General features: G+C 38.7%; 1 protein-coding gene across 2 annotated transcripts in view; it reads right to left on the reverse strand.

The window, feature by feature from the left end:
• Positions 1–12,444, reverse strand: part of SNCAIP (synuclein alpha interacting protein) — an 88,335-nt gene that overhangs the window by 10,910 nt on the left and 64,981 nt on the right. For both annotated transcript variants that reach the window (XM_083884421.1, XM_083884422.1), the window contains exons 7-8: positions 11,445–11,570; positions 5,941–6,110 (exon numbers count right to left, since the gene is read on the reverse strand). In XM_083884421.1, the coding sequence (XP_083740547.1) occupies positions 5,941–6,110; positions 11,445–11,570 (296 nt within the window). The remainder of the gene's footprint in view (positions 1–5,940; positions 6,111–11,444; positions 11,571–12,444) is intronic.

Below are 12,444 nucleotides of genomic sequence, written 5' to 3' on the forward strand. Positions count from 1 at the left end.
GGCTCTGTATCCACCTTATCCCTGTGCTATACCTATCCAAGTTCATCACTTTCAGTATGGTGATCTACACTGTTTTCCAAATAATTTTAGAGACCAGTACTTAAAAAAATTGCAACAGTACCTAGAAAATGTTACTAATGTGAGAGTGATATCCACAGTACCAACTCAATTTTCCTTTTATCACCTTTAATCACATCTGTTGTCCTGCAACATACCTATATCCCTAGGAAGGTGTCAGTTGAGCTGCTTATAACCTGCAAACCCTCAAGTAGTTTTACAAGAATGGCAGATCAATTTGCCAGAAAAAGGTCTTCTTTTCCCTGCTTCCATACCATTCCGACATTCCATTCTTACATCTAAACACTGGTTTTTGTCAACCACCACAGATAACATCTATTAAGTGATCTGTAATTTCCAGTGCATCTAAACACTGCACAGACAGAATCATTAGAAAACTTGAAGAAAATTAGAGTTTTAGAGGCTTTTGTTCCCTGGTCCTGACCAAATCACCATGGGAAAATTACTTTTTATCTGCTTTCCCCAGTGTCTGCTTCTGTTGCTGCCTAAGTAATATGTTTTTAGCACCTTTATTCTTGTTCGATATCCATAACTAAGGCAGTTCTCTACCAGTGAGCTGGACACTTTCCTAGCTCACATGCTAGGAAAGCAGAAGATTTAGCTGTGTTCCAAATGCAGTCCTTATAACTGGCAATGTCAAAGCCAGAAAGAATCCAGATCACTTTTTAGACTAGAGGTTCTACTTGCAGTGCTGGCAGAAAACAAGTGTTTTACTTTTAATATATACTTTTAATAAAGTGAGCTTGAAAAATGCAATAGAAATGAAGGTGTGATCTTGACATACTGCCTTGCATTTTACAAAACAGCCGTGCTTTATGTAGATACTTTCTTCCTTTTATCTTCCATCTTCCTTCCTCTGGCCTACACACTTCTTTAGACTATTTTAATATGAGTCCTACCATTTGTCAACATTAGCTTATACTGGAGCTCCCCAGATACTCTCCTATAAGAGCCAGTGAATTTTTTTTCAGGTTGTGATGCAATTCACCTGTTTTCTTTTCCTTTTATCATTCCTTCAATTTCTTTTCTAAATAATGCAGCTAAAAGTTTTTAAAGTGTTTAGCTTCAATGGAGATCTCTGACATGTCTTCTTGAGGTAGTGTTCTGATTCCACTTAAACAATTTATTGTGCTAAAAGAGTTAAAGTTTCCTCCATTTTCACAGTTTAACTAGTCAGTACATAAGTCACAGACACCCACACATCTTGACAGCACTATCCCTAAATATAAATAACATGCACATATATATTCTAAGATAATATTGAAAACAGGGGATCACAATTTCTTGGAATAGCAATACTTCAAAGTATTAAAGCCAGAGACTGATTTAGGAGACAAGATCACTGTAGCTTCAGGGGTAAGAACGTATACTTGTTTTATTATAATTGATGGCCAAATTCTGGGAATATTAGCTTAGCCAATGTTCCCAGTGAGTAATATGTAAAGACCCTTTGGTGCCTAGTTAGACATCTGGGGATCCTAAATACCCCCTTATGAAATCAGGGAACTCAGTACCTGCTGAGGGAATAGGCTGAGGCACTGGGCTCTCCAAGAGTATCTCTCATAGCATGTTTTCTTATTTCTCCTTTCTTTTTTTTTTTTTTTTTTTTAAAGTAACACAGGAATGACTACACTACAAAGCAGAACATAAAATAGCTTAACTAAGTAAAAAAAGAGATGAATATTTATATTTGGGTTTATATTGGGTTTCTTACTATATGTCTATATAACATATTTTACCCCCCAAAAAACCCACACAATCAGAAACCCCAGGTACTTGCACACACGTTACTATACCACTAAAGGGATTTTTTTATTCAGTTATTTTTACAGCTATTCCTTCCAGGAAAATCATGGATTTCTTTCATTAAACATAGAAAAGTGCCTACAAATGAAAATATTAGATTATTTTCTCAACTTCATCTGTTGACTTATGGTTTGTTTTGATCTTTGCCTTGACAGAGATTTTGGCTTGATAGCCTATCAAAAAAATTAGTAGGTGTCTCACTCATTAATTGATATGCCCATCCAGGTCCACAAATGTAGGACAGTACAATATGGAAATGCAGGTCCATTGTCAGGCAGCATTTTAAAAGAAGTCTATGGAAGCACTCACTTTATGGTTTCTTCAGACCAGGAAAGCCCAAATAATACAACTTACATTGCATGTAGGAATTTTCTACACTAGCAATTATGGATTTTTTTGGGCAGGTAAAATCAGTGAGAGAACAATTAAGATGGTAAGACCTGTGAAGACCCTAGGAACTAAAATGAAATCAAATTATTTTGTATAGTCTCTATGGGAAACTTTTGTGATTATCCCAAGTATTTTACTTAGCTCAGGAAGTCATACAGGATTGAAAAACTTCTGTAATTAGCAAGAGATTTAAAGCACAGCTTGCATTTTGAACCCAGTAACAGTAGGTCTTTGTGGGCTACTTTCCACCTATTGGAAAGAATTGTTTTTTTCCCTTTTGGAGGAAAACCTCAGTTAATCCTCTTGTGAAGATTTGATGGAATATTAGTAGTTTCCACTTATTTCCTTCTTCCAAATATAAAGGCTTCTGCCCCTGAATGGAGGCTTAGACTCAGCTCAAACCTGAATGGAGACTTAGACTCAGCTCAGAATATTTTTCTATATTCCTCTGTATTTGTCATCTGAGATGCTTTGGTTCAAAGAGCTGAAAGATGTGAAGACTGGAAAAATGTGACACTATTGCTTTAATTTTTTGCCTTCTATTAAGGAATGGCTCCAAACAGTATGATGGCTTGGGATAACTTCTCTCTAGAACTCCTCTGTGTTGCTTGATGCCTGGAAGAACTCAAAAAGAGAATGGAAGGTGATACATCCTTCTTTGAGTTAAAACCTTTGAAGATACAGATCAGATACAGATACAGAAGATAAGTGCTTGTCTAAGAGAGTTTCTGTACTGCTTTTCTTCTTGCAGAAAATCAACCATTCCAGTCTTCCTGTGGCTGGGGAAATAGTGTTACCAGATGAGGCTCCTTTGTTTCACCACTAAGGCAGTCAAAATAAAGAGAATTGCATGATCAGCTCATGTTTATGAAAGCTGAGGGAAAGCTGGGAAGCATGTAAGAGCCCTCAGTGTTGATATTGACTTGTTCAGGTATATCCATCATGATACAATCATACCTCTTCCATCTCTGGAACAGTGTTCATTAACCCTGGGAGAAGTAGTTGGTGAAAATCCAGGAAAGCCAGCTCAACTGCCCAGGTTGCAGTTATTCCCATATAACAGCTGCACTGCATACATTTGAAAGAATTAGATTAGCAAACTTGACTTCCATTTGTTGCCATCTAATGTCTTCAGGAACTCCAGAACTGCTTTCAGGATTTTCAGAGGTGTTGCTGTAATAAAGGTGCCCTTGACAAGCTGTTCCATAGATGTACTTTGTACCACCCTTGGATTTTTAAGAAGGCTGAGGACTGAAAAACAGGACAATAGTCTCCTTCCTTCATCCCTTCTGGCTCCTGAGCATGAGCCTCTGAACATGGTCCGTTGCATCTATCAAAACCACTTGTGGCCTGAGGCCTGCAGCCCAAATAGCATGTAGAAGCTGCTCCTTCAAGCAGAAAATAGATTATTTCACTGACTCAGTAAATTGTAACAGGGTTGCAGAAGAGACATATCTTTGTAGAAAAGGGAGAAAAGGCTGCTGCTGCACTTACTGAAACTAATCTGAAGCCTGAAAACTAGGCTGCTGAAGGGAAGCAGATTCAACTCCAGCTGAAACAAACAAAGACACTCCTCAGGAGCCTGATAATAATAATTTCAATGACTTCCTATGGATGCAGTCTGTGAGACAACAGGGATACTTGGAAAAATGTTAATAGTTCTGTCATGAAAATCACAACTAGACTATTTCTGTGGGAGAAAACAGCCTGCTGACTCACATAACATCTCCTTTTTTTCCATATATGAGGTAAAACTTTTATCAAATACTGGAAGAGAACAGAAAAGAACTGAAACTTGGATATTCTGTGGCTGCCACCTCTACTTCCTGGTGTGTGTGGTTTTTCTTTTTTTTTTTTTTTTCTACTGAATTATAGGGAAAATATATTTCATTATACATCAATATTAGTCAGATGCTAATGCTGTCTTCTAGGGAATGCCCTATGTTTATTTCTTCCTTTATGTCAGATGATTGTATTTTTCAGCAAATGGACCAAGTACAACCAGGTACGTTGACATATCCAGGGAACACTGTCAAGCTGTAAAATTATTAAAATGGTAAATGTTATAATGATCCTCAGTCCAGTGTTTGTACTTTTCACAGTATAAATCTAAAAGCATGCTGATACTGCAAAGAAAAAATGTAAAGGTAAAGACAGGGAGATCACCTCCCTGTTACTGTCATGGGCAAAAGAGATTCAACATGGTGGTTTTAACTTAATTAGCATAAATATTTCATTACTGGTTCAGGTATTGGGAAAAAAATTTTACAATTTCTCCTTTTCCAAGCTCAGCTTCTTGCCCAGATTCATCTGTTGACCTAGGTCCTCTTCCCCATTCTCAGGCTTCACTCAAGACACCTCTCTTGCCCTCTTGTCATTGCTGCAGGTTACCCTCCAGTCTTTTCAGTAAGCCAACATGCAGCACAGGTCAGGGTTCATGTGTAGCAGTTTCTCTCTGTTTCTCCTTTTTTCCCACCCTTTCCTGTTCTCTAGTGGGGGTGTTTGACAGACTGCATTCCAACCAGGAAATCACTGGCTCTGGGCTTGTCCGTGGGCTGCAGCTCTTTCAAGGGATGTACCTGTTCTACAATGGGTACTCCATGGACCATTTTGGGCTGTGCCTTCTCCATCTTGGTGCATCTCCAGCTCCTCTGGCCTTGCTGTTCCCTCTGATTCTCACTCTTCTGTTTTCTTTGTCTCTCTGTCATTTTCTGCTCTTTTTTAGATATGTTTTCTCAGAGGTGCTAACAAGAATGATTGCTGGAGCTTAGTTGTGTCCTGCAGTAGGTCTACTGCAGAGAGTTCTGTCTCGCAAAGGGAAACCCCTCATTTGCTCTCACTGAGGCCACTCCGCAGCTCCCCTGCTAGCAGAATATTGTAATTTATACCCAATACAATTAGCTACACATTTATCACTATAAAATGATATAGTCTCCTTGAAACGAGGTAATCAGAAGTGATTTTCATGGGCTGTGATAGCTGACATCTTGATCACATATCCATGCTAGAACAATGTCAGGTCAGTGCTGATGGTTTCTGAGAGTCTTATGAGGATACTGACATGTTAAGCCACAGTAACTGCATCTACAACTAAAGCAAGCAATTAGAATCATTTGTGTCACAAAATAATAGGCTCTTTGCAGAATGTTTAATAAAAAACATACCAAAATACTAAAACCAATTAATATGAAGAAATACAGGACAGAAGATATTTCCTGAGTAGCCATTGTAGGTTTTGGTGACTTTCCAAGACCAAAAAAAAATCTTTCCAACTATTATTATATCTATTATTCCTCCCAACATCAGTACCCAGCACTGTAACCTCTATATAAAAGCATGCTATATGAACAGAAGTGATGATCTGTAATGATGTGACTGCAAGATATGCAAAGGGAAAAGGGAATGGATTTCTTCATACATACCCTTTTCAGCTGCCACTCCCTTGATGTCTGTACACAACAAACTCCCACAAAAAGAAGAGCTGAAAAACTGAGCTGCTAAAGGTGAAGTGACAAATACTTGAGAGCAGGAGAGAGTGGAGAAATAAGGGAGAAATATAATTTAAAATATCTATAAGAAGAAGAAAATAGACACTGCTAATAAACGGAAGATGAATTAGGGTATTGTTTTAAGATCAATCCCTCTTGCTAATAATGAAACACTTACTCCTTCAGCTGCTTAGTCAGCTTGACAACCTGAGAGGCCAGCGACATACATGTCTCCACAACTACTAAGTAGCGGGAACACATGGTGTGCCCATGTCGCTCAGCACTTTGTGAGGGTTTCTCTCCCACGTGGTTTTGCATGGTGACATTTGCTCCATATTCAACCAACGTCTGTAAAAACATAAAAGGGAACACTGACATCTGTAAGTGTAAATCTCTACTGGAAATTCTGATCAGCACAAGAATGGTTGGACAAAAAGCACTCCTGAATGAAATGCTTGAAAAATGTTAGTCTAAGACAATAATTTTAAAAATTAATTCACTGAAAAATCTTGAATTCAAACCACATACCAATAAAATCTACCACTCAGTTGCAACAGTAACATAGGAGAGTGAACTGCAGTTCAGAAGGGCTATAAAGAGACTCTATTTTATATATTATTCCTTCCTATCCCCTTGAAGTTCTACTAAATTGATATGTTTTCTGTTCATTCATTTGCACTTGTAGCATTCATACAGTGAGTGGGACTACCAAATGAAAGGAGAGGACTTTCATTTGGCCACCTATTGATTGTCTCCTGCACCACAGTAATAAACTTCTGCAGATGCACCTATCTATGCATTACGGAACATTGTGATAACTTAACACATAGCAAACCTAGAAAACAAAGCTCAGGACATCTCTTCTAGATTGCATCTGGGTGAATACATTGCTAGCCAGTTTAGAATGGGTGGTGATGAGCTGTAATGGCTTACCAGGTCTGTTCTTGGGATCTCCACACTGCAAGGTATTGCAACATACCCTTAGAATCTTATTTTAGTAACGTCTTTGCTACAGTATTTGCTGATTCCTTTTGCTGCTTAGCTCTCCATTTTCTACCACAGCAGAATACCTATGTTTAATTCACTCAGTAGGGAAGTCTCAGTGTCCTGACTCCTTAACTAAGTAACGCTCAGATATTGAAAGATAGGGCAGATACTTTAGGTCAGATAGGCACAAATTTCTTATTGCAGATAAAGAACTGTACAATGACTTTATCAATCTAGTTTGAATTTTGGGGGGGTTAGGTCACTGTGGCTTTTTAGTGCTGAGAGAAGTCTCACTGCTTTGCACTATTTTCTAGTCACTTCCATTTTCGATTGAAGACATACTGAAATATGCATCAGCTTTTAGTCTTCAAGAAAAATAGTATCTTATTCTCTGATGTATATCTCTGTGTTACTCACAGAACCAGCAGAGAACCCTAGCTTGCTGCTGGAGAACCATCCAGGTTGTAAGCATGACATCTGAGTTATTCTGAGACTAGAATAAAGAGTGTTCCATGTGCAAAAGAAGTTCTGTCCAGCTGACCTCAAGACATCCAATAAGTGAAGCAAGATTTGAAACCAAGTCTTCCTTCTTTATGATCTGTTTGTGATAATCCGTTAGGAGCCATTTGCATTACTGAAGTAGGTAAAATAGGACCTAAATATTCTCAGCAATGCTTTGATACACATTGATAGCAGCCCCTAGGAAAACTTGTGAACCTTTAAAGCCAGAAACTACAGTGTCATTATCTTTATGCATACACATGCAGAGGAGGTATTGCACGGCTAATCTTGGGTGACTTTTGCAAATAGAACTTGCAAACCACTGAGGGCTAGAGTGACTTGGCAGGCCACAAACAGCAGATACAGAGACCTCTGCATCTGCTGACAGAGAAGTGGAATGGGTGGTCTGTCTGATCTTCTAAAACCACACGGAAAGGAAAGTTATGAACCCTTGCACAGCGTATCAATAGATTTGGCTTCATTTGCCATGAAAGAAAACAAAGGAGAGTTATGACCTTGCAGAAAGTAATTGCATAGTTTGAAACATGATAAGAGTGAAATAAACACAGTGGAGTAAGCAGGCCAGAAAATCACTGATAGACTGTGATTCTTCATTTTTTATGCTGCTGCCTATAGTTTCCCTGTTTCCTTTATCACTTCTTTCTTCTTACTAGATTATCCACTGTACATTATTTTAAATTAGACTGTAAGCTTATTGGGCACAGGGCTTATTTTGTTTCACAGCACAACAAAACATCAACTACACTTAAGACTGTGAGGTGTAAGTGAAGTGATATTACTGACATTGTGTATTTTTATCACCAGTAGATATTTTCATGACTTATTTCTCATAGCCTTACTTCAACAAAAGGCACTTGTTGAGTTGCATATTTACCTAAAATAAAATAATCTTTAGAAATCTAAACCATTTAGTAAGGTTTGTTCTTCACAGAGAAAGCAGGACTAGTCTCTTCTTTGTTTAGTTTTATCCATGAAAACAGCCTGCAGATGTCACCACTCTGTTCAAAATAATCTACACCCATTTCTACTTCAAATGCACTGCACATCTTGATGAAGCACTGTTGACACAGCAACCCTAAACACACACTCCATGGCAACCCTAAGCACACCCTCTACCACAACAGTGCCCCTCACTAGTGAGTCATAAACATTTCTTCTATGTATTTTTTCCAACTGATCAAAGCAAATTGACTACAATAGAATAATAAAGCCACTAGATTCAGCATGGATGTGGTGGTTTGTTTATTTTATTCTTTTATGAGTTTCCACAGGATCCATTCCTCACGTCTTTAAGAAAAAAGACATGTTCCCTCAGTAAGAAAATGCAGAGATGGTCATGTTCTCCAAATCTATATGACTATCTTATTTTCAAGTCTATTCATTCAGCTCAACTTGTTTGGGTTTTTTTTATTATTACGCAATACTTTCAAACTGGCTTTTACAGAGTTATGTCTTCTTGGTGACCAAATATATAAATAGACTGCAATAATTATAATAATCAACATAATCATAATCATAATTATTAAATTATAGCTCTGCAGCTGTTGCTCCAACATAAGAGTGTACACAAATACACTTAGGTCTTCAGAGCTTAACTTCTGAAGAGATTAGCTAATAAAAATTCACTCTCGGCACTTCTTTTAGGGTTGGACTAATACAAATGTTCTGTATTTGCAGTGGCCTGAAGAGTGACATGGATTGGTGCATGTGTGGTAACAGGAATAACATGTACTGATACATATCTGAGTCCTTTGAGAATTACTGCTCCTTCTTAGACATTTTCCTCCCTAACTTGACTTAATCACTTTAATTTTTATTTCTCATTTTCTGCCAAGGGGTTATTTATTCTTTTATCTGTTCTTCTCCAATGACTAGTTTGTTTATCTAATACCTCTCTGCAATTTCCTGGAATAATTTCATTATTATTTCTTCTTCAAACAGGTTTTGCTCAAACTGCTGACAACACAAACACTGAAATGTACTCCTGTGACTAATGGTTCTTGAAAATTTGATGGACACAGGGTGCATTGCAATTAACACAAAGTTAAGTTGCTTCATCTTCAATATTTTACCAGAAGCTCTGATCAACCAGGGACGTTCCAGTGACTGGAAGTTGCCAAACTTGACACCCATGTATAACAAGGGTTTGAAGAAGGATCCAGGGAAGAACAGGCCTGTCAGCCTGATTTCAGTGCCAGGCAAGTTCATAGAGCAGATCACCTTGGCTACCCTCATGCAACAAGTACAGGACAACCAGGGGATCTCAGCCATAGCATGGGCTTATTAAAGACAGGTTCTGCTTCACCAACCTGATCTCATTCTATGACAAAGTGACCAGCCTGGTGGATGAGGAAAAGGCTGTGGGTCTGTATACCTAGAGTCCAGTAAAGCCTTTGAGACGGTTTCCCACAGTCTTCTGGAGAATCTGGCTGCCTATGGTGTGGACATACTGCTCACTGAGTGAAAAACTGGCTGGAAGGCAGAGCTCTGAAAGAGATGGTGAGTGTATTTAAATCCCAGCAGTGGCTGGTCAGTGCTGGTGTTCCCCAGGGCTCAGGATTGGAGCCAGTCCTGTTTAATATAATGAACGACATGTACAAGGGGATCAAGTGCATTGTCAGTAAACTCACATATTATGCTAAGTTGGGCATGAGTGTTGATCTGCTGCAGGGCAGGAAACCTCTGCAAAGGGATCTGTACAGACTGGATCAAAGGGCTGAGGCCAACTAGATAAGATTCAACTGTACTTGGGCCACCCCAAGCAGCACAACAGGCTTGGAGCAGAGTGGTTAGAAAGCTGCCTGCCAGGAAAGGACCTAGAGGTGCTGGTTGACAGTGGCTGAACATGAGCCAACTGTGCCCAAGAGGCCAAGAAGGCCAAGGGCATCCTGGCCTGTGTCCACAATAGTGTGGCCAGCAGGACCAGGGCAGTGACCATACCCCTGTACTGGGCACTGGTGAGGCCACACCTTAAGCCCTGTGACCAGTTCTAGACCTCTCACAAGAAGAATGACATTGTGGTGCTGGAGCAAACCCAGAGAAGGGCAGCAGAGCTGGGGAAAGGTCTGAAGCAAAAGCCCTGTGAGGCTGAGGGAGCTGGGGTTGTTTAGCCTGGAGAAAAGGATACTGAGGGGGGACACTGCCCTCTACAATTGCCTGGTAAGAGGTTGTAGCCAGGTAAGGACTGGCCTCTTCTCCCATGTAACAAGTTATCAGGATGAGAGGAAGTGGCCTCAAGTTGTGCCAGGGGAAGTTTAGATCAGCTGTTAAGAAAAAAAATTCACAGAAAGGATTGTTAAGCACTGGAACAGATTGACCATTGAAATGGTGGAGTCATTGTCCCTGGAAGTGGACCCAAAAAATGGTGTGGATGTGACATTTGAAGACATGTTTTAATGGTGAACATGGTGGTGATCCTAGTTTGGTCAGACTTGATCATCCTTGAGGTCTTTTCCATTTTTTACTGTTCTATGGCTCTATGACCAGCCATTCAGTTCAACTTCATGACTTTTCTGTCTGCATTGAACACAGGTACTGGACAGAGGTATCCAAACTGGTTTGTTCTAGCTCCCGTAAGTACCGTAGATGTGTAAGCCTTCTCAGCGGGACAAATTACCATTTCCAGCACCTCTATAAAAAGAATTATATTGTTTTCAGTGACCAAGATGATTCACTGAATATTAGTTAAAAATCAGCATCACTCTTGATTGTAATAGCACAGATTCATTCCAGGATGGTAAGTCTGAAAAGGATGGTTTACTAAGGCGTAAATCATTCAACAAACCTATCTTTTATACTTCCCCTGAACTGGAGAGCTACAACTACCCAATGGAAAAAGAAACAGAAGGAAATTATCAGAGTGATAAGAAAAGTATGCATATCTGCACTGGCTGCCCTTTTGTAACACAAAAACATACACACTAGCTGCTTATATATAAACGATATAATCATGCTTTCACCTTACAATACAAGTTAGTTTAGGGTTACAACGGCATACTTGAGAATAAATCAAAAACCCAGAGCTCTTCAGCATTTCAGTCTGACTCCTACTGGTTAAAAGTTCTTTCTTCTGATGTGTTTTGATGTATCAATAATTTTTCCCACTTAGATTTCCCATAATAATTTTTTTCAAGCTTGAAATTTAAGAGATTTCTGTCATAGCTATCACTCTACCTGTATGCATCCTAGATAACCATGTTGAGCAGCTATGTGAACAGCAGTATTTCCATCCTGGTCAACTTCATCCAGTGAAATCCCTTGTTCTTGCATAAACTGAAGAAGCCACAGAAGGATTTTCTCCTAAGGGCAAAGAAATGTCATAAAAGATTTAAAAAAAAGAAAAGATAAATATACTAGAGGAATACTGGTGCTATCATCTACTACTAATATTATCCAATAATCTCTTGTTTTCAGTCTCCCTTAATTTTGTAGGCTTGATGCATCATGGAACTCTGGCTTGTCTTTTAGGGAGTTTTGATTTTCTTTTTGCCCCCCATGGAAAAAAGCTGAAATACTTTATTTTATAAAAAGACATAATAGGAAAAATATGAGTATTGTTACATTCTGAGAAATTGTACATAAAGATTGTGCATGCCTCTGTGTTGATGATGAAACCTGAAGAAGAATAACCCATATATCAATCTGAAAATCAGGTTGTGAAATTTGGTCAGATTTCACAAGTCTCTCTGGAAAATTAAAACAGAATTATGCTCAGATTACAGAGCTGAGCAGTTAGACTCTTCAAATCTGTAATCATTCCCCATCTCTGTGTGGTTGTACTAAACAAGAAGCAACACAATTAAAACCAGAGAATAAAGCTACCCTAAGAACTCAATGTATTGACTCATGGACCATTTGTATGTCCTGAGTTTTGGGAAGGATGCAGAGACTTGGACTGCAAAAACTTGCCACTGAAAGTCTGGAAGCCAAAACTAAAGCAGAAAGTTTTTTTTTTTTTTAATACCATTTTTTGTGTACGTATGTAGGTGCAATACACATTTATTCGGGTGTTCTTTTCTAATAGTGTAGAGTTAGATACGTGCACTAAGCTTCTTTGATTTCTTTTTTTCTCTGGGGAGTTTATTTGGAAAAAAAAATCTTCTCTCTAGGAACTTCCTATGCCACTCCTGATTAAATCTCATTTTGCCAAAATGAATATGATGCATATTGAAAA

The sequence above is a fragment of the Zosterops lateralis genome, assembly GCF_965231275.1.
Source record: "Zosterops lateralis genome assembly, chromosome: Z".
Taxonomy (NCBI): Eukaryota; Metazoa; Chordata; class Aves; order Passeriformes; family Zosteropidae; genus Zosterops; species Zosterops lateralis.